Here is a 22285-nt window from a genome sequence, read left to right as displayed (position 1 = left end):
CGCTGAAGGCCACCACCAAAATTTCTTACTCTTGGTCTGTCCAGCCTAAGAACTTCCTCTCCTCTTCTTCTTCTCTTCACCTTCATTTCCACTCCTCCCACACCTCCTCCCTCCCAACCCTACAGTCTTCTCCAGTCCCGTTCATTGCTGGCATTGACTTGTCAAGCACTGAAGACCTGACAAATTGATTTATTTCCCTCATCCAACCGTCAAGCTCAGCTGCCATCCGCCTTTGTTTTGTGCCAGATTGCGCCCCAGTGTGTGTTTCTCTGTCCCGTTCCGTCAGACAAACAACAGCTCGCCACACGCAAATAGCATCAAGCACATTGAAACGGAGTTGTCCTCGAGTCGACTCAATTCTCCCCCGGCTCTGCAACTCGTGACGTCTCTGCTCCATCGCCGCTTTTGGTGTTGAAATCTCACTATATCCTGCGCCCATCTGCGTCTTATTCGTTACACGCAGCACGAGCTAGACCTACGTCGAGTCCGTTAGATACTATCTGCTTCGTTGGAATTCCGAGACACTGTTACGCGCGCATTAACGTTGCTGTGGTGCATATCGGAAACTTTCAAAGCGGGATTTCAGAACCGAGTCGAGAGAATTATTACATCAACATGGCAGCTCCTACACAGCTTGCTTGTAGGTTTCCCTCTTCGCATTCTTTTTTTTTTTTTTTTTTTTTTTTTTTTTTTTTTTTTGAACAAAACAGCTTGTCGCCTATATTAGCTACAAATGAAAATGTATGAATTGTGCTGACTTGCCGCAGTCCGAACGGTCAAAGGGATTGGCATCTTGGATGCGGCCCCCGTCTATGAACCTTTGTCGGGGTTTGTGAGGTAAGAATAGCTATTTGCAGCACCTATACAAACGATTTAGGCTGATAGAACTTCTGTTGTGCAGGCCTGAGGGGAACCTCCGCTGTAGCTCTTATTCTCCATGCGGCCGATATTTTGCCTGGGCGTCTCCCGAGAGGTATGCGACCATGGCGATTGTCTGAAGATTAGCAGACGGGCTCGCTAACTATCTACTTTAGGGTCACTATTGTCGACCCCTCTGTCGGACACGTCGTCTCCACGATTTCTGCCGAAAATGTCTTTGAGCTGGGATTCTCCCCCCTCGGCACCTACCTGATCACTTGGCAGCGACCCTCAAAGGACGCCAACGGAGACGCCGTCAAGAACCTCAAGGTCTGGAAAGTGATTGAGACGTCGCCTGAGAGCAACGGAGACGAGCATACGGTTATTGGCAGCTTCGTTCAAAAGTCGCAGACAGGCTGGAACCTCCAGTACACGTTCGATGAGAGCCTCTGCGCTCGCGTTGTCACCAACGAGGTCCAGTTTTTCCAGAGCGACAACCTGTCAAAGGTCTGGAACAAGCTGCACGTGGAGGGTGTGTCGGACTTTGCCCTCTCTCCCGGCAAGAACAACTCGATTGCTGTCTTTATTCCCGAGCGCAAGGTTAGTTTCCCGATCCCGGGTCTTTCGCAATGACTTTACAGCCGACTAACTTGTTTCTTCTTTTCGTCCAGGGTCAACCAGCATCGGTCAAGGTATTCAACGTGCCTCAGTTCGGAGCGCCAGTGTCCCAGAAGAGTTTCTTCAAGGGTGACAAAGTCCAGCTCAAGTGGAACAGCAATGGAACAACTCTGCTGGTGCTTGCGCAGACCGAGGTCGATCGCAGCGGCAAGAGTTACTACGGAGAAACAACTCTGTACCTGCTTAGTGCCAATGGTGGCTTTGATTCGCGTGTGGACCTTGGTAAGCCCCTTCCGGTATGCCTTTCCCCATCGTACATTTGCTGACTCTACCGTATAGACAAGGAAGGCCCGATTCACGATGTGTCCTGGAATCCCAACTCAAAGGAATTTGGTGTTGTGTATGGATACATGCCAGCGAAAACCACCATCTTCAACTTCCGGGGTGTGGCCAAGCACAGTTTCCCTCTAGCACCTCGCAACACCATTCTGTTCTCTCCCCATGGACGTTTCGTATTGGTGGCTGGCTTCGGTAACTTGGCCGGGCAAATGGACATTTACGACCTGGACAAGAACTACAACAAGGTGACGACCGTTGAAGCGTCGAATGCCAGTGTCTGCGAATGGTCGCCGGATGGACAGTTCATTTTGACGGCTACCACCAGCCCGCGTCTTCGAGTAGATAACGGCATCCGGATCTGGCACGTCAGCGGTGGATTGATGTACAACGAGGATATGAATGAGCTGTACGAAGTCGTTTGGAGGCCCCAGTCGACCATCCAGCACCCTCTGGGCGATCCCTTCCAAACTCTCCCGGCCCCTCACCCGTCCGCCCTGGCCTACCTGAGCACCAAGAAAGCGCCCGCGAAGCCGGTCGGTGCCTACCGTCCCCCAGGCGCCCGTGGCCAGCTCACGCCCCTCGCGTTCAAGCGCGAAGATGAGGGCGGCGCAGCCTACGTCCGTGATGGCGCTAGCGGTGGCAGCGGGCTGAACGGATTTGGCAAGCCCCGCAGACGCGAGGTGCCGGGTGCAGAGCCGGTCGAGGAATACCTGCCTCCTGGAGCCGCTCCCGGAGGAGGTGTGGCTCTGCCGCCCGGAGCCGACCAGGAGAAGCTCTCCAGGTCGGCGGCGAAGAACAAGAAGAAGCGTGAAGCCAAGAAGCAGCAGCAGGATGGTCTGGCCCCCCCGGCGCACGGCGGCCAGTCTGGACAGAGCCCCGACCGTCGCGGCCACGAGCGAAGCCGCTCCAAGGGCCAGAACGGTCACGTTGACGGCAATGCCCGCCGCAACGGCCACCAGGCCAACGGCGCGGCGCAGTCGGCCAAAGCGAAACCCGCCGAGACGCCTGCACCCGCCCCGGCCCCCACCGCTGCAGACGCCGCTGCAGACGCGGCCGCGAACCCCACCGCGCAGGATAAGAAGATTCGAGGACTTCTGAAGAAGATCCGGGCGATCGAGGAGCTGAAAATGCGACTTGCTGGTGGGGAGAAGCTGGAGGATACGCAGGTGAAGAAGATCCAGACTGAGGACTCCGTGCGAAAGGAGCTCGAGGCTCTGGGATACAATGGATAAGCGCATTGTAGTCTTTCTTTCAGGAAGCGAAATGCAATATGAGCTAGAGGCGGTCACTTGTGCCTTGCCCGGTGTCTTGGATGTGCTGTATCTATGGGGGAATATCTCGAATATCTCCGTCGCATTTCCTCCACATGTTTGAGTTGTAAATAAGGTCGAACGTGACTTGGCTTTCTTTCTTCATATGTATTACGCTTTGGAACGGCTATATGCAAGAAATGGCAAGGAAGGAATGTATATTGAAAGAGCATTTTCGCTGACATCTCAAATGCTTGTCAAGTCACTGCCTGAGGAACAATGATAGATTCGATTAGATGAACTTAGATGAGAATGAAATTCAGCAACATTACTTCTAATATAAGTGTACTCTAGTCATTTTCCATTAAAAACTACGGTGAAATGTCCCAAACCGAAATAACTCCCCGTTTCCTAGTCTTCGGTCACCCTTCAAGTCCGCCCAGCTGCCCTTCCGCCGACACTGACGCTGATGTAGACTTGCCCGAAGTTCGAACGCGATGATCAGAACCGATCAACTCCATCCGATCTTCTCCGCAAAGGAGGACAGATCAGCGTCATTGCCTGCGGAATAACAGACTGGAAGAACCAGACAATCCAGATGAAGAAGCGACGACGGAAGTCCTCGATAGAATAATGGTCGTCAAGGATCGGAAAACAGGGGTCCAGTGAACTGGATTCGGATGGGGATTCTTGGTTTGATGTCTCGCATCTGATACAGAGCTTATCCCGTCACGAAGACGGGATTTCAAGGCATGGTCCTCGCCTTGCGCTCCACCTTGCAGCGCGAATTGTGTCGACTTGGGAAGGCATGATGACCTTTTCAGTAAGAAAGGAAAAAGAACAAGGGTGCACTACATTTATCATCAGTGGGATTATTCTCGCGTAGGAAGTAGTGGGTATCTCTGTTTGGATTTCAAGTTAAATTCAAAGCTTCAAGCGAAGATGCGTGCTCGTTTGACTGGACTTCCCATTCGCAATGATCGATTGCCGCTGGCCATGCCACTCAGAAGGCGGTCCATTCCATCCACGTCTAACTCTCCCCTGCGGAGCATGAGCTGATCGGCCTCAGTGGTTGCTTCTTCGCTCACTGACTGCTGAGAGATCGGGATCTCCTGGGGTTCGGTCAGCTTTGGCGCAAGAATCATGATGCGATGCTCTGATGTGATGAGGATATCAAAGTCCTGACGCTCCGTGTCCCGAGAACGGCGAGCAGCTGCAGGAAGATGACCGATTCCAGTAAAGTTCTCTCCCATCAGGTGGATGTCCTGGATAGGTGAAACTCTGCAGCGGTTTGATGCGTCAAAAGTGCCACTGACTTTGATGGCGTTGCGCCACAGGGAGAGTAGACTGGGGATCACAGCGCTCTGACTGCCATGTCGTAGCAATACTGACTCGTCAGGCAGGGTGTCTCTCAGTGAACTCGTCTGGTACACCGAGATCTCTCCGCACAAAGACGGGGCGGATGTGCCAAGGGCGCCTTTCAACAGAGTATCTTCCCGCACACGCTTGGTGGAAGGAGTCATGGGCGCAAATTTCGGCCGAGGCTCAACGCTGGGCTCGTTGTTGTCGGCCTTGTTTCGTCCTGTCATCCGACTCACAATCCTACCACTCACGGAAAACGCGGTCAGCGAACCGCCAGAGACACCCTGTATGCTGGACTGTCGTTGGAGAGGCCCCTTAGTACTGCCCGGGCCGGCTCCCTCAAGATCCCACACACCCCATTCGCCATCCGCCATCAGCACCATAATGGCCCGTCCGCCGAGCACCCATTCGGCGTCAATAATGGTCTTCCGCCGCGCCAGCCCAGAAGGAGACTGTTCGAATCCAGGGTAGAGACTGATCAGCCACTTTCCCTCAGTTTCGGCCTTTTCGAAATCACTCTGAGGCCCTGATGTCCTTCTAGACACTTTTGCCGGCTTTCTGGAGAAGCAAGAGTAGACTTTTACGCATCCGCTGTGGAAGGCGACTAGTAGGGTTGAGTGACGAAGAGCTGGAAAAGTCGACGGATTGAATGAGATGTTCTTCGCCGGCGCGGGCAGATAGACTCGTCTAGACACAATCTCATCATCGTACAATCGATAGATAATTTGAGAATCACCTCTATCCTCCACAATGGGGATCCGATGTATTAAGAGGAGACCGGATGCTTCCGCGGAGTGAGTCGCCACCAGAACATCCCATCGCTCACTGTCTTGAAAATCCGACTTGGTAGGAGACATAGTGACATCTTCATCTGATTCGGTTTCCTGACAAGTAAAACTGATACTGACTCCCCTTGGGACTTCCTGGTGAGACACTCCGCCGGATATGGAGACAGTTTGCACTTGCCATGAGGCGAGTTCTGTCTGTGTTGGGTGAGGAGGGATCAAGGGTAGAGCTACAATCCGAGTCGAATAATCAGCACACACAGCGGAAATCACCATAAGCTTCTTAAGAGCCGGAGGAAAAGGGTCAAGCGACGAGCGAGCTGTCTCGGGGAGGATGCGAGGCGCTGCCAATTCAAGAACTCTGCTGCCAAGAGGTATGTCAATCTGACGGAGGATCTCCTCGAATGGATAGGCTGAGTCAACCTCAGTTTCGTCTTCTTCGAAGTCGTAGACAGGCCCTTCTTCCTTGGGCGTCTCTGCCGCGCTCTCATCATCGGAATCGATGACCATGACTGCATCGTCATTGCTACTGTTCACTCTGGCGGGTTTGGTGGTTTTCTGAGTGGATGTCTTAAGTGCAGAGAAGCGTTTGCCACCTCTCCAAATCACTTTCAGACCATTCTCATAGCCATATACGATGATCGATGAACCATTGGGGGCGAGGATCGGATACGCTTTCGCCGCATGAACGCGCTGAGGGAGCTGATAACTAGAAGCGCAACAACTGGCGTTAGAATAGCGTCTCTTAGGAGATCAAGGAGCACAAGCATAGTACCTCAGTTGCAGCCCGTCATCCCTCAGCTTGACCAAAGGTCTGGTTGGGAACGATGGCATCTTGCCACAAGGTGAAGGCAAGTTTGGTCCAGCCACAGTAGCTTGGCTTGTCAGATAAATTACCCGATTTTGGTCGATGATAGTGGCTTAATTCAGAAGAGAGGAGAAGAGATGGCGAAAAATTAGGTCTGTAGGATAGAAGCGAAGGAGAAAGAATGAGGATGAGGGAGGTGGTTGTATTGTGGTGTGTTATGTTTGGTCTCTGCGGCAGAAGAAAATAATACACTCATGATCACCAAAAGTTGATTCTGCCGCGTCGCGCGTCAACCATTCAAGTGAGAACTAGATAGTTCCTCTTGCGACTCAACAGCAGTCCGCCAATCCCCAAAAGTCTGCATGGATTGACAATGGATATGATCTCAATCCTGGCTCCTCTTGCCAGAGAAATTTTGATTATACTCGCAATTCCGCGTCGATAATGGCCTCCGTTCGTTCCTTAGGCCTCCACGAACCCTCGGCCTTACCTTTTCTTGTCGCAGAGGACCTCCTGCCTCCTGATCCATCAGAGAATCAATACGAATGGCGTACAACGGTCGATGAAGGCCCAAATGGGCCGGTGGATGATGAGCTTGTCTGGACTACAAGCTGTGTCGTTTGGTCTCGAGCAGGGGTCGTGAAGAGGGTTTTCCGGTTGGATATCGAACGAGAGGAGATCAAACATGCTCTCTTCACAAGATTCTCCGTCGAGAAGGCCACTGGGTCATATGGACAACCTATACAGGCGCAGGGCTTCAATGGTAACTCAGGCAGCGAGCCTGGCCAGAGTCGTGGTCCGCAAAGCCAACCATCACAGAACTCCCCGGGGACGTCGCCGAGTCTGCACGAGCGACCTGTTCAAGGATCGCAGGCCGTTGAGACTGGGGATAACTCAAGAGCTTTGGTTGTGGTACTCAAATCACAAGCCCACATCTTCTTTCTAAACGGCAATAGCCATGTCATTCCCCTGCCTTTCGAGGTTGATTCGGTGTTTGCAACCCCTCGAGGTCTTCTCTTTCAGAGGAAAATACAAGAGGAAGATACTAGTATTTACCCTATGGCGCCTCCAAATTCATTCATCTCCTCATTTCCTACCACCGATTTCCGCGCTTCTCAGTCCGTGGATCTGCCCTCTGGCAAAGCCAAACGACCATCATTGACCATTTCTCCTGCTCAGAACACTGCTTTGAACTCCCGAGCTACTAAGAATGCGAATCTACCCCGGGTGTTCTCTCTCATGGACCCACACTCTGAAATGGGCCTGGTTGTGACCAAACAGACCTCACGTTGGTTACAGAGTAGTATCAACAGCAAACCCTCCGGTCTGGATGTCCTTGATCCTGCCGATGAAATCGTATACGTTTCTCCAAATAATGAACTCTTGGGATCTAGCCGGACTCTAAGTAAGAATCCGTTGATCCTCGTGGTAACCGTCAACATGAATACTGGGTTGTACACTCTCTGGACGGCACGATATAGAGAAGACGAGACTGGTCCTTCCTCCAAGAAACAACGGAGGCGAGACACAGGAGGGACGCGATCCAAACGTCGTAGTTCGCATTTCAGCATGGCGACAGGAGCGACCACGCCTGCTGCACGCCCGTCCGCGGCCAGGGAAAGCTTCGGTCCCCGAGGCGACAACTGGAACGTGTCGGGCTTCTCCCACTCCCAGTACTCCGTCGACAGCAGGCCGGATGATGATGACCTCGCATCAAGATTAGGCCAGGACTTTGGCGATCTCGGTGTTCCGTCGAAGACATCACGGCGGGTGAGTTCCATGCTCGCTCGCGCTGACCTTGCGACCAGTCAGGATAGAATCGCATTCTCAGATCTAGCTACAGGAAGTCAAACAGGCACCGTGCCCCATGGTGGCCTGCGTCAATCCATTGGTGGTACCAGCACCCGTGGGAGCTTTGGATTTAATCCGCGTGGTTCGCTGCCACCTGGGACCGGCTCCGTATACAGCACGGCAAGCAGCTTCGTCGATGCACCGGTTGATCGTCTACTCGAAGAACTAAACGATGATAGTCTATTTGAGGGATTTGGCAATATGGAACTCAAGGAGACGACGTCTGGGCTGCCAGAAGAGGTTTTGCTCTCAAAAGTAGAAAGCTTCTCGACGAGATTTTCTGGCACATTTCAAACTCCTGTCAGGTCTTTTAAGCCTTCTCGAAGAGTGAAAATCATCACTCTGTGTCCATCGGAATGTGGAATCACCCAGAACGGAAATTCGGCTACTCTGGCTGTTTACCTTTTGGACCAGGACGCAAAATCGATGAGTGTTGTGAATCTACGCGCTGACAGGGTAGCACTGCCGAAGAAAGATGCAGTGACTGCCAAGAAACTGCGAAGGAAAGCCTCTTCTGAAGAGCGTTCTTTGCTCGTCCAGGCGACGGGCATACATCACTTCACGGATATTCGCGACGCTTGCAGGGTTGTTGATGGTCAGACTTCGCGCATCTTGACACTTGGAGCAGCACACGACGATCAAAACGAGTTGTACCTGCAAAGCCCATGGAGCAACTCTATCAGAGTCGACATTCCGCACAATCTAACGCTATATGAGAGATATGGCGTGTCCTCTAGCGCGTCCACTAATCGCCCACGAGAAAGTGGTATGAATCGCATAATGACTGACGGCCCGGTATCAATATCTGGTCTTGACCATCCGTCTGTTCGAGGAAAATTCGATGTGATCGACGCCACGAATAGACGACACAAGCTACAGATACAGATGGAGCCTAGCAATGAGCTTGTTAAGAACGTCATTCGAATCTGTAAATTTGTTTTGCGTGACTTCGAGAAAGCTGGCGATGGTATATTGGCTGGTTGGTGGGAAACCGTCAAGTGGCTTCGCGCGAGAGACACTGGCGAGACTGAACTCGAATGGACTGCAATGACAATCGTCTTGTTCGCAATGGCATTGCAATTCATTGACAGTGATCAAACTCCCGTCAAACAAGCACGGAGAAAGAAGGGTCTCCTCAGGTCCAGCAGCGGAAGCTATGTCGACCTTGAGAGCTGGGAATCAATGTTGGACAAGGAATCCAGCTCTTCTGGCGTTGTAGCGCCTTGGATGACCAGCAGTTCTTGGGGATGGATCCTCGAACAGGATGCAGAACAAGATGCTCTCAAGTCTCAAGGAAGGAACGCTCGAAAGATTGACCAGCAGGTTTCTAAGGGATCAACCTTTCGAACAAACACGTATTTGATCCGATGCATAGCTCTGGCCCGAGAATTTCTGCGGACTCCCCAGGGTAACTCGACGATCGGACCAAACGGTCATCTTCCTATTGCGCTCTCGTGCAATGATACTCTCCGGCGGACCGCCCTGTGTACAATTGTAGTAGGCTTACACCTGTTTCGGGAGGAACAGAAGCTTTCAATCTGTCATGCCGAGCACGAACGTAAACCTTTGGGTCTCCTTGCGCCCGTTCTGGCCCAAATCGGCGGCTGGCTCGGCTGGGCGTCCTGGACATGGGCAGACGACGCGTACTACGGCTCTGAGATGGCGAGTATGGAACGGTGGCAGTTTGAAGCTTCTCGCATCTCAATGATGGATATTCCTCCAGAGCCCTTTGCGCCTCCTTCGATCTTCGCTCACCTGGAGACTGCATGGGGGCAGCGCTCCTCGCCGTTCTTCACACTTCTCGACCTCGTCAGCACATCGGAGAGCACTCCACGCAATGGGAAATTATGGCAGGAATGTTTTAGGCTCACTCCGAGGACACTGGCTCTGAATGGGCTCCTTTCTGAAATACACGACATCTCGTCTTCGTTTGACAGGGTCAAGCTCCTTCACCGTTGGGGGCTTACCAAGAACGTCGTCGAGACCTTCCCAGAAGGCGTCAGTACGCCGCTGTTTGAAGCAATCATGCGTACACAGACCCAGGCCTCAGCGTCCTGGAATGCGAATCTTTTGGAACTTGTCGACCGAGAGGATCTGAGCATGTCCATGAATACAGATACACCATATCCACCTTCGATACCTCCTCAATCCGCCCTATCGCATGATGCAGTGCGCGACTTCCATCACATCGGTGCCTCAGCCCTCGAAATTGACACAATCAACTCCTTTGAGGCCTCCGCAGAGGCAGATCGGTTCTCTATCACTCGGTTGATTTTCAGAGACGATAAACGCTTCATAGAAGCGGCCAAACTGCTCAACCAATCCAAAGCTCCTGTGGCAGAGTGCATTCCAGAGCCCGACTGGACCGATTCAGACTTACTTGAGGCGCAAAAGGAGGTGGTGCAACTAGTCACCCTTCGGACCTTGTCGATCCCTGCCGGTCGAGCCATGCTCGCTTTCAGCGGCCGCTTGCCTCTATTGACAGAGAAGCTTCCGATTCCGTCATTTTCGCTGCAGTGCGTTATGAAGCCGTCAAACGTGACAGTCAGCGCCGAAAGAGCATCTTTCAGCGAGGAAAAGGTGTGTTGGGCCTTTTTTCACAACGGTGTCTCCACTGGGCTCGCTATCTCCAAAAAGTCAAAGGGGATCGACACGTCATGGATCCTTTTCAATAAGCCACAGGAGCTGACCAACCGACACGCGGGCTTCTTGCTGGCCTTGGGTCTCAATGGACACCTCAAATCGCTGGCCAAGTGGGTAGCTTTCAAGTATTTGACCCCTAAGCACACCATGACATCGATCGGTCTCTTACTCGGGCTCTCGGCGTCTTATTTGGGCACAATGGACACGCTTATTACACGGTTGCTGTCGGTACACGTTACACGAATGCTGCCTCTTGGGGCCGCCGAACTCAACCTATCACCGCTTACGCAGACCGCTGGCATCATGGGAATCGGCCTTCTCTACTGTAACTCTCAGCATCGAAGGATGAGCGAGGTGATGTTGTCTGAAATCGAAAACGCGGAACAAGAGGAGAGCTCGCCGTCGCAGGAGGATCTGCGTGATGAAGGCTACCGGCTGGCGGCCGGGTTCGCCCTTGGCTTCATCAACCTGGGCAAAGGCAAAGACCTGAGAGGCATGCGGGACATGCATATCGTGGAAAGGCTCTTGGGCATCGCGGTAGGCACGAAGACTGTGCACTTGGCTCATGTGCTCGATCGAGCCACCGCCGGTGCTACCGTTGCCCTTACGATCATTTTCATGAAGACAAACGATGAGGTTCTGGCGCGGAAGATTGACATCCCCGATACCACTGTCCGTTTTGACTATGTACGACCGGACCTCTTCCTCCTACGAACGCTGGCTCGACATGTCATCATGTGGGATAGCATACGGCCCAGCTATGATTGGGTTATCGAGAGTCTCCCTAAAATTTATCGACGTCGATATCGGCTAACAGGCGTCAGCCGCCTGAAGAGTGACGACATGCCTTTCTTCAACATTATTGCTGGGCTCTGCTTCGCTCTCGGTCTGCGTTTTGCGGGCTCTGCCCAGCCCGCTGTTCGTGACCTGCTTATCTCCTACCTGGACCAATTCATCCGCATTTGCAGACTCCCAGCGGTGAATTATGACGGGCGACTCACCAGGAATTCGGTTCGAAACTGTCAGGACATCGTTGCACTCTCCGCGGCGACTGTAATGGCCGGAACAGGAGACATCGCACTATTTCGACGATTGCGATCGCTGCACGGCCGCGTGGATGCAGACACGCCGTATGGAAGTCACATGGCCGCGCACATGGCCATCGGGCTGCTCTTCCTGGGCGGAGGCAGTTATACGGTTGGCACCTCCGACCTGGCGATCGCCTCGCTGATCTGCTCACTGTATCCCATCTTCCCGACGACGGTGCTAGACAACAAATGCCACCTCCAGGCGTTCCGGCACTTGTGGGTTCTGGCTGCCGAGCCGCGCTGTCTTGTGCCCCGGGACATTGATTCTCGCCGCCCGATCCATCTCCCGATCACCGTAACGAACACGAGCGGGCAGAGACAAACCGTGACCGCGCCCTGTCTCCTGCCAGACCTGGAAAGCATCGCGAAAGTGGAAATCCGCAGCGCCGACTACTGGCCCCTTGTCCTGGACTTCACGCAGAACAAGCGGCTGTACGACAAGTTCCGGCACGGGGACCAGTCCGTCTATCTGCGGCGCAAGGCGACGTACAACCCCACCGGATCCTCCGTGTTCGTGGCGACCCTGTCTGGCCTCAGCGAGGCGCAAGACGTGCTCCCGTCATCCGCGACCACTACCAACCCGGGCCGGCGACTCCTCCCCGCCGCGCCGCCCAAGGCCGTCGCGCTGCTCGCCTCGGGCTCCAAGCTCGTCCATCGCGCCGCGCCGTCCCAGAGCATGTGGGACTGGATTTTCAACCTCGACTCCCTGCAAGGGCTCGACATCCACGAGAGGTCACTGGTGCTGCCGGCCTCGTTCCCCGCACGCGTTCGGTGCGTGGGGGCGACTGGTGGGCCGGGGGATGCGCCGTGGCTGCGCCTCTCGGCCGTGGACAGCAAACTGGTGATCGAGAGCAGCGTGCAGCATGTGATCCGCGCGGCTGGCGGGCGGGGCGCGGACGCCGACGAGGTCCGCGATCGCCTCTGGCAGCTGCGACTGTTGTACAGCTGGCTTGACCATGTCCGAGCGGGAGAGGAGACGGAGGGGAACAGCGACGACGAGGTTGCATCGTCCAAGGGGTTATGGCTGCGGCGGGACTTTTTGGAAGAAACCCGGTGGAAGATTTGGGGGGTGCAGATGGGGGGAGTATCATGAGCGTGCGGACAGGCGGACATGGAACTGTAATGGTTACTACATATCTTATTTGAGCATATGACTATTATGAGTATGTATTTATGTGAGATTCATGACTCTAGTGGGATGGCATAGAGGGATAGATGGTGAATACAATGACTCCAAGGGTATTCAATTGTTCATGTCATCGTGATTGTGGTAGCGTAATAATATATGTTACAAGATGCAAGTTTTCGATCCGGCATATGCGAGAAATGCCGACAGCCTACTGCGATCGGATGGCATTCTCTTTGAGGATCCCCCGATCTCCTCCGCCGCCCATCTGCCAGAGCCAAACGCCCTCCACAGCCCAAGCGGAGGCACTGGCATGACGACCGATCCCAGTCGCCCCTTTTGGCACTGTTGTACCTTGCGTTGGCAACGGCGAAGGGTCGTTCGAATCAGCGGCCGTTGAGTCACGGCCCGCAGCTGATCGAGTCGGGCCGGACGGAGCGCCGTCTGCTTCGGCCAGCATGCCAGCGACTACGCGTTCGCGCTCGATCACGGACCATAAGCCCTCGACCAAGGGGCTGCCGCGTTCCCCGAACTGACCCTTGCCCAGGCGGAACAGGATACGGCCGAGAACTTGCCAGGCGATGCAACGCTGAGCGGGGAAAGTCGAACGACTGAGGATGGCGAGTTCGGGAATGGTGTAGCCGGCAGCATGCGGGTCCTTGCCGTGGTGATGCAGACCGAGAGTGGTGGGGAGGGAGAGCGAAGTGGCGGGGGAGAGGACATTGCCAATGAGGGAGAATCGGAGAGCAGCGGGATGAACGGCCTCTGCACTACTTGCAGGGTGGTAGGCGGATGTCGAGTCTGGATCTTCCGGGTCGGATGAGGGCGGCTGCAGCCAGGAAAGCGCGGATGGATCATGAGACATTTCGGGGAAATAATGCGCTTGGAGGTCAGACAGGAAAGAAGGAGACGAAGGATCCAAATTTGGTGGCTGGTCTTGTCGAGGGGGTGTAGGGAAATGAAAGGCCTCATGACTGGGCAATTGAGACGCTGGATGGAGGTCGGCCGGGGGCTGAGCTGGAGGAAGGTCTTCTGGCGTGAGAACGGAAGAAGTTACTGCGGCGGGAGTTCTCTTGAGCTGCGATGGCTCTTGCTTCTCTGTTGCTGTCTTGGAATCTTCTTCAACGTCGAACGAGACTGACTTCTTGGGTTTCGCCGTAGAAGTATCTTGCGCTGATAATGAAGACGAGGGTGCTGGTTCTGGTTGTGACGAGCTTTTCTCAGATGTGGTAGTGTCATCGTCGATCCGTGCGCGACGGAGGAATCTCTCGAGCAGGGACGGGTTCAATGAAGACATCAGCTCCTCTCGCTCCTGCTGAATCTGGGCCGGTGACATGGATGCCAGTTGCCGACGGTTCTCCTCATCGATGCTCTTCTTCTCATCGGAAAGGGAGGCAGGAAGGGTCGAGGCAGGCGGCGGTGACGGCTCTTGTTGCTTGTTCGCCCTGCGCTGTTTGAAAGCAGACTGGTTGACACGCCGCCGATGTTGAGGGAAGCCTGTTGATCCGGTGGAGGGTTTAGGGGCTGGGGGGACGGCAGCAGAGGGGGAGCGCTCGCGGATCTCGCCTATCAACCCGAAAGGGGAGGAGTCGAGGGAAGTCTGTGAAGGATCGAGGTTGAGGTCTTGATCATCATCGAGGTTGAGAGTGAAGCGCTGGCCTCGAAATGCCATGATGTATTTAAAAATTCTGGAGTTGTCTGGGAATGAAGCTATTCAGTGAAAGTTGGCGGGGGAAAAATAATTGTAATAATAAAATAATGAAATCATCTGATGCGGCTCAAAAGCCTAAATTGGAACGCAGAAGGCACTAGGCTAGATAAGGGATAGCGGTGCGTCTACACGCCTTTCCCATAGAGGCTAGTCTGAATGTATACTCCGTGCATCAAGGTACTTGCCAATTCAGGCAGGTACCTCACCTCACTGCACTCTCTCGGCTCCTTACTTTGACCAGTTGGACCAGTATGTATCGTACGTCGGGATCCCATTAAATAAAGGTGGCTATTAATAGTGCCTTTCTCTGGCTCTCTGTAAGGTTCAAAATCTCCGGTATCATCGCCAGTTTGGACCGTCCGATATCTTTGCACGGGAGCTGTCCGAGTACCAGGAAATCACATTCGAAATTGATGCCGGCAAAGATTCCATTGGTCTGTATAATGATTCAACAGGAGTATAAGTATTGAATATTTGAGCAATTGAGCCTGATAGACCGGGTGTCTGCCTGGAAAATGCGTTACAGACTGATACCCTATATCTCCGTATGGAGGAGTATGAGATGAACCTCAAAGTGACTGACTTGACTAGGTAAATAGCCAGAACTCCGTCTGGAATTGTACAACAGGTGCTTTAAAGAACTAGAATGGAATGGGGACGTAGTTCATAATGTTGTCTGGCTAGAAGTATAAGAAGAGAGATAGTCTGTGACTCCATACTGCGTAGAGCGATAGACTATGAATCCCAGCAAGTTGATATCAAGCCAAAGTACCTAACGATACTCCGTGCGTATGATCGAATCATATCAGATCAATAAGATCTTCCATTTTTCTCTCTTTGCTCTGTCTTTCTCTCTGATGACGCTGGATTCTTGATTGTTCTCCCCATTTTCCTTCTTCCTTCCTTTCTCCTCCCTTTCCCCCTTTCTTTTCTTCCTTTTCCTTTCTTCCTCTTCCTTCTGTCCCCATCCTACCGTATGATGGTTCGCTTAGCTTAAGAGCCGTCTGATATAGGAAGTTCAAGCACTCCGCAGACCATACCGCGCAGATAGCTTGTCCTCTTTCTTCTTGTCCTTGTTCTCGTGTCTCTTTCCTTCTTCTTTCTCTTTCTTCTCTTGTCTCTTCCCCCCCTTTAGTATCTCCCTTTCTCTCTCCCTCTATCCCCGTCGTGATCCCCATCGCCTTTACTCCATACTACTACCCGTCTCTCTCTTTTTTTCTCGGTTCCTCCCCCCCGATAATCTATTTTGTGCTATTTGATCGTCTCCAAACGAAGTCCTCCCCCCGTCCTCCATTCCGGATCCCCTCCATCTTTTGTTCTCTTCTACCCAAACGGCACAATTTTCAGGCCAACCTTGACGCGACAACCACCCGATATCAACATCCCCAAATATTACCCCCAAATCGTCTTTTTATACATGCAAAACTCATCATCACCATCGTCAGGGAATACTTCTTGAATTTCTTCATTTCATTTTTCCTGTTCGCTTTCTTCAATCATGTCTGCCGATCCGCCGGGAAATGGCTGGCCTGGCAAAGAGGACGAGTCGCTGTCATCCATCGACTCCAACGCCCGACCCCGACGGGCCTCCGCCACCACTCGACGGTCGCGTCGCAAGAAGGACGACGACACCGATGCCGGCCAGAAAGATCTCACCAGGTCAAAATCCCAAAAGGACAACAACAGTTCAAAAGATGCTGCAAAGGACACCAAGGAAAAATCCAAACCCCGGGGAAGTCGTCGCCAACGGGAAAAGTCCACATCCACCAATCCTAATAACAATACCACGACCGCCAGCAGCAACAGTAACAACGACCCGAGTACCACGGCTCCCCATGACCAAAATTCATCGAATAACTCGCGCAAGAAACCAAAGCTGGAGGCCACTCCTCCCGACGAGATCCCCAAGAGTATTTCCGTGAGCTCCATCACGGCCCCGTCCGCTCCTGCTCCTGCGCCCGCGTCGACGTCAACGTCAACGTCTGGCCGTTCTCCGCACCTCGCAGCCTCATCCGCATTGCACCTCCACCAACCTTCTCAGCATGAGCAACAGCACCAGCAGCACCAGCACCAGCATCTCTCCCAGCTCAATCCCTCGTCCTCTCTTCCTCCCTACTCCAATTCGACCCCGACTCACACACCGACTCATGCGCCGTCCCCTGCTTATGCGATGAACCATCATTCTCTTCCTCCTCCACGGCCTCATTCCCAACCGCCTCCCCCTGCTCCTCCTCCAAGGAGGAGCGGGCAGAACTATGATCCCATTCGTTCGGCCTTTGATACAGCTACTCCGGCTCCGGCTCCCGCGACAACCAGTCCACCCGCGCAGAATCATTCCCCGCGCAACACGTTCCGCGCAAGTGCCTCGCCGGCCATCTCCAGTATCATCGATCCACCCCAGCCGACTACAACGCAACACATCTACTCGCCAATTCCACGGCCCTCACCAAGCCATGTTCCGTCGACGCTCTCCTCCCCCGGAATACACCCCAATGCTCCACCATCAGTCCATCCTTCACTGGCACCCTCACCTTTGCCGGCGACCTCCCCGTCCCATGGGTCTATTCTTGCTCCTCAACATCCACTGTCGCTAGCCTCGCAGCCACAACAATCGTCGCCGCCGTATTCACATCGCTCTCCCTATCCGCCTCAGCAACAACTACCACAACCGCAGCCCCCACGTTCACCGCGCAACGAACACAAGCCCGTCGCGGCAGCTGCAGAGCCCGCCTCATCCAGTCAGGCACCTCAGAAATCGTCTCCGAAGCAGGAGGCAGAGCCGCCGGTTCTGCCTAAGAAGCAACCCCTCGCAAAACCCGGCTCTCCAGAAGAACCAGCCGCGATGGATGTGGATATGGATGAACCTGCTCAACCCACTGCGGAAGCCAAGGCGCCCAAGAAGGAAAAAGGAGCAACCGCCACCACTACCACCGCCCCTTCCTCCAATGCGGCATCGCCGAAGCCCTCGCGTCCTGTCAAGGAAGCGCCGCCTCCATTACCCCAAGGCTCCGGGTTGATCTCCAATGCACTATTTGGAACCGATGACACTCGCCCCTCGGGTTCGTCTCGCGCCTCGCCCAACATTATTCTACACATTCCGCTGCAGCGAGACGGCAATCAAATTATCAACTTTGCCCGTATGGCGGAAGAGCAATACGGGTTCGCAGCCTTGCATCCCCGACTGGCCGCGCACAAGGATCGACTGGCTCGCGTTGCAGCGGCAGGTGCGGCGTTGGAACGGAATGAAAAGGGTGGCAAGGGCCTATCTGCGGGAGAAAGCGCGGACGAGGATCTCAGTCTTGACGTCGATCGTGATAGCGACCTTGATGGCGATGTCGCGATGGGTGGTGTGGGTGCGAATGCCGCGACGGCCGCAAATGGCACGACACAGACCGATGCCTCCGATGGAAAGAAGAAACGCCGCAAGAAGAAAATGGAAGAGTATGACCGGGATGATCCTTTTGTAGACGACAGCGAGTTGGCTTGGCAGGAACATGCGGCCGCAAGCAAGGATGGGTTCTTTGTGTACAGTGGACCGCTCGTCCCAGAGGGAGAGAAGGTCCAAGTTGAACGGTGAGCTAATCTTGCTTTCTATCCTCTTATTTTCTACCCTTACTAACGACGGTCGACAGGGCGGACGGAACTATCAAGCGTGGACGTGGCCGGGGTCGCGGTGGTCGCAGCCGTGGGGGCCCTTCGACCCATCAAGTGCCAATTGCCGCCGCGGTCCCCATCTCCCAGGAGACAGGGCTGCCTCTCCGTGGGCCGGGATCCCGCGGTGGCAGCACCACTCGCCGTCCTCGTCCGAGCAAGTCCCGGCAACAGGCGGACCAGGACAAGCAGGGCGCCTCTTCGGCAACATCGCAGGGACGCGGCGGCGGAGCAGCTGGCCGCGGAGGAGGCGCGGCTGGAACCCGCGGTGGAAAGACGCCATCGATGGTTGAGCTTGCGCCTGCGCCTCGTCCGAGTCTGGCCCCTGCACCGCCAGGGCCTAGTCCTCTGGCTGGTCCAGAAGTGGTGTCAAAGTGACCTTTCTGCTGCCCCCGATTTATCCCGTATTATGGATGTTTCGCCGGTGCGAGGTCCAATGATTGCTTTTTTTTTTTTTTTTCTCAATTACAGGGATTTTCCCTTCATTGTTCTGGTGTACGGAGGCATGATGTGATTGATTATTGTGTGCCTTGGCGTTTGAGGGTTATGCAGAACAGTTGGTATGATATGATGAAAGCAGACTTGTCAGTCTAACTTTGTCTGCTTGTGAGTCCGATGAATGGCCGGTGAATCAGAATGACTATCTAGCTCTTTGTTTCTATCATGCAGTGTCATACAGCTTATGATTGTTCCGATATGCAAGAGGCGTATTGCTTCTTAGTCTTAAGAAGACTTGATCATCAGAAACCGCTTAAGATCGAATAATCCATCATATGGCTCATGTGACTTGTAATTGCTACTCTATCTCTTTCTGCTTTGGATGGGAATCAGGAGGAGTAGCTGTCTGATGTTATGGAATACGGACGGTGCACGTATTATGCCTATATGCACAAGACGATAGCTCTATAGGTCGGTATATGTATGTTAAATGCATGGTATGTACCTTTGTAAAAGTGATTTGGGCATGTATCACATAAGAGAAACATCAGGCGGTGACACGTAGATGCAATGAGATCCAGCCTCTGATTGGAAAAGTAACCGACTGCACAGACATTACATAGAAAAAGGTCCATGGGACGAGAACAGGCTATGGGACATGACGACAGACTCCAAGGGGGGGAAATGTGATAAGGTACATATGAAGAGAAAGATAGCCAATGAACGAAGACGCCCTGTCGATGCAAAAGTCGTGGGGAACATTTGGTCAAGTGCGGTCAGGTTTGCTAGTTTATTCAACACCGATCAAGTTGGCGGGCCACATGCCATTGAAGCCGGAGAGAAAAAATGAAGGAAAAGACTGGAATGAACTGAAGGAGAGGGAGTCCGGAGAGCCGACGGGACAGGATGACAGGCAATAAACATTATGGCCTAGACAGCCCCCGTCATATCGCCGCGCGGCTGGTTCATCGGGCGCCGCCAGGAGCCTCCAGCAGACACTGGAGCCGGCGGAGGTGGCCCGCTCGGGGGAGGGGCGGCACGGATGGGTAAAGTTGCCGTCTGAAGTGGCATTCTCGACTTGGTGTTGTGGGAGCTAGCAGAGCGAGAACTGATCTGTGGCCGAGTAGGCGCGTCGATGGCAGACACGGGATCTCCCAGGTAATTGCGCGACGGACGACGGCCGTACCGGTAGTCTTCCTCTTTGGTTTCCAGCGACAGGTGCTCCAGCGATAAGGGTGGAGGCGACCGGGTCGACCTAGCCATATGCGGAGATGGGTGTGAGGGGACGTTGTATTGACGGGAGTGGGAGGAGCTTGAGGAGTCGTTGGCGATGTTCAAGGGAATCTCTCCAGACGTGGGCATGTAGCCTGGAGTCCGAGATGGTCTGCTAACGGCGGGCTTTGGAGGAGGCGTGGGATGGCCTGCCTCTTCCTTAAGTGATTTTGGTGCCGGGGGAGCCAAGTACGACTTGCGGTTGTGCCTCTCCATCATGCTGATAGCCCATTCTTGAAGATCAACCGGAGTACGTTTGGCAGCCTGCAAGAAAGCATCTTTGTCCTGAGGGGGGTTAGTGAACGGGTACCTAGCCTAAGAGCGGGAAGGCCAAAAGATAAGGGCTTACATAGAGCTCACGAGGAGTTGGTCGTTCTTCGGGTTTCTTGAGGAGACATTTGGCGACAAATTCATGCAAGATAGGCGGGAAAGCATCGCTCTTGGGCAGCTTGGGTGCAGGCTCGTGAACGATCTGCTGCAAAAGATCCAGAATGCCCATCGGTCCAGCACTGGCGCGATCGCCCGCAGACGAGTCCGAGGCATCAAAGGGGAAGCGGCCAACCGCCAGTTCCATCACCGTTAATCCCACACTCCATACGTCTGATCGCACTGTGTAAGCGCCGCCTTGGATTCGCTCGGGTGCCATGTAGGTCGAAGTGCCAACGAAAGTGTCGGCGATCGAGTTGACCGTCTCTGTAGCGACACCGAAGTCGCAAAGTTTGATATTACCACGAGAATTGACGAGGATGTTGGATGGCTTGATGTCACGATGCATGATGCGGTGAGCTTCATAGAGGTACACCAGACCGGCAAGAACCGACTCGGTGATCTTGCCGAGCACATCGACTCGAACAGGTCCAAAGTCTTTGGAAATGCGGTCGAGGGAGCTAATTCAATAACATGAGTCAAGATCCGAAAGAAATTTGCCCGGATTGGATGACTCCCCATGGGTTACATACCCGCAGTCCATATATTCCATACATAAAACAATGTCCCTCGCTTCATTCTGGAATGCTCCGTAGAAGGTCACGATATGAGGGGAGTTGCAATCATGACCGACTTGGAGTTCACGCAAGATCTGCTTTCTCACATTCTCCTTGGCATCCACGCGAATGATCTGCAATCAACGATAATCCAAAGACCATTGTCAGCAAACCTTCCTCCTTCTCGGTGATCCGAAATGAGAACCCGTACCTTCCTGGCCATCACAACCTTGGTGGATGCGTGCATCACCTTGGATACAGTCCCTCCATTTCCAGCTCCTAGCTCTTTCAGAGTAATCAAATCCTCACTTCGAAGATCCAGTCGAAATTCCAACCCAATCTCCAGAGTATCTGTGCGGTTGCTGTCGGTGTTTCCAATGGCACCGGGAATCTGAGCATCACCTTCCGAGGGTTTAGAAAGAGGCTTTGGCGTAGAGTTCAGGGCAAGGCCCTTGACATTCTTCCGTTTCAGCGTTCGAGCTTTGAACTGGTCGGCCATGGCTGGGGTGAAGGAGTGACTCTACCGCAGTCACTGCGAGGTGGGGTAAATGGAGTCCTGCGCAAAGCAGAATAACGAGCTCGTGCACCTGGTGCTGACGACGGATAGAAGCAGTGGGAGGGGAGTTGAATAACTCTGCTGTTGAGTTCTCCTGGTGCCTGCTCGTGGTCTAAAATCCAATGACGCGGTCGCGTCTGATGGTCTATCGACGACCAGGAGGGACACAAAGAGGGGGATAAGGAGGGGAAGACGGAGGGTCAATGGAGAAGAAAACAGCCCCTTCCACGCCAGGTTTAATTGTTGTGATGCGTCGCTGCAGAAAATTCTGATAGTCAGGGACTGATTGGAGAGTTCATCTTGAAAGTGATGAGCGACTAACTGAGGTAGTTGTGAGACTGTTGGAGTCGATGGGCCAACTATTGGGCGCTGAGGGATGCACACAAGCGCCGAGAATCCGGGAAAGTCCAAGCTACAGTTCCCGTAAGATAAGTCCTTGGCCTTTGATACTTGGATTATTACCTCTTTTCACTCTTGTTGACCGAAAGGCAACCAGGCTTGATATGCAAAAGATGGGAGGATCACATAGACAGAAAAGAGGAGAGTGGTTTACTGGTGGTTTAGGGGAAGTGAAACAACTATCAATAGATTGTGGATATTTGTCTATGGTCTAGTTCACTCTACTCACAGAGCAAAAGGGGGAGAAGAAGAGACCAGAGAATCTCTAGATATATATCCAGAAGATGATCGAAAAGAATGAATCCATTCTTTATATTTACAGATCGGAATTCAGGTACATACTAATTGCCTTGCCTCTGTTGTGGTCGTCTCACCAGTTTCATGCTCCAATAGGATGTCATCAACTATGTGAAAGAACAAAGTAATAGATTCATCATCTGTTATAAAATAAAGTGTCCTCGAGTTAGTCCTGTAAGAACCAATTAAGAACACCTTACCGAAAGGTATTTAGAAATGTATAGCACAGGTACAACCACCAGGAAAGCCT

The 22285-nt window shown here is 53.3% G+C and overlaps 6 protein-coding genes across 6 annotated transcripts; 3 read left to right on the top strand and 3 right to left on the bottom strand.

Annotated features, from left to right (window-relative positions):
• Positions 1–615: 615 nt before the first annotated feature.
• On the top strand, positions 616–3047 carry Aud_002907 (translation initiation factor 2A; the record flags this gene model as incomplete). Its single annotated transcript, XM_043287864.1, has 6 exons — positions 616–640; positions 768–837; positions 902–973; positions 1035–1458; positions 1530–1758; positions 1816–3047. 6 exons carry the CDS (start codon positions 616–618, stop codon positions 3045–3047), a joined length of 2052 nt encoding a protein of 683 aa, XP_043143799.1.
• A 950-nt stretch (positions 3048–3997) lies between these two features.
• Aud_002906 (uncharacterized protein) lies at positions 3998–6046 on the bottom strand (the record flags this gene model as incomplete). The annotated part of the gene is made up of 2 exons (XM_043287863.1): positions 3998–5921; positions 5988–6046. The coding sequence occupies 2 exons, from the start codon at positions 6044–6046 to the stop codon at positions 3998–4000; spliced, it is 1983 nt and encodes a 660-aa protein (XP_043143798.1).
• A 418-nt stretch (positions 6047–6464) lies between these two features.
• Positions 6465–12695, top strand: Aud_002905 (anaphase promoting complex subunit 1; the record flags this gene model as incomplete). The annotated part of the gene is made up of 1 exon (XM_043287862.1): positions 6465–12695. The coding sequence occupies one exon, from the start codon at positions 6465–6467 to the stop codon at positions 12693–12695; it is 6231 nt and encodes a 2076-aa protein (XP_043143797.1).
• A 244-nt stretch (positions 12696–12939) lies between these two features.
• On the bottom strand, positions 12940–14400 carry Aud_002904 (uncharacterized protein; the record flags this gene model as incomplete). Its single annotated transcript, XM_043287861.1, has 1 exon — positions 12940–14400. The coding sequence occupies one exon, from the start codon at positions 14398–14400 to the stop codon at positions 12940–12942; it is 1461 nt and encodes a 486-aa protein (XP_043143796.1).
• A 1537-nt stretch (positions 14401–15937) lies between these two features.
• Aud_002903 (uncharacterized protein) lies at positions 15938–18468 on the top strand (the record flags this gene model as incomplete). Its single annotated transcript, XM_043287860.1, has 2 exons — positions 15938–18012; positions 18072–18468. 2 exons carry the CDS (start codon positions 15938–15940, stop codon positions 18466–18468), a joined length of 2472 nt encoding a protein of 823 aa, XP_043143795.1.
• Positions 18469–19458: 990 nt separating this feature from the next.
• On the bottom strand, positions 19459–21282 carry ste7 (MAP kinase kinase Ste7; the record flags this gene model as incomplete). The annotated part of the gene is made up of 4 exons (XM_043287859.1): positions 19459–20085; positions 20150–20687; positions 20760–20917; positions 20995–21282. 4 exons carry the CDS (start codon positions 21280–21282, stop codon positions 19459–19461), a joined length of 1611 nt encoding a protein of 536 aa, XP_043143794.1.
• Positions 21283–22285: the final 1003 nt, after the last annotated feature.

This window comes from Aspergillus udagawae (assembly GCF_001078395.1).
Source record: "Aspergillus udagawae IFM 46973 DNA, scaffold_2, whole genome shotgun sequence".
Taxonomy (NCBI): domain Eukaryota; kingdom Fungi; phylum Ascomycota; class Eurotiomycetes; order Eurotiales; family Aspergillaceae; genus Aspergillus; species Aspergillus udagawae.
Note: the sequence above shows the minus strand (reverse complement) of the source record. Positions and strands in the feature narration are given on the sequence as shown.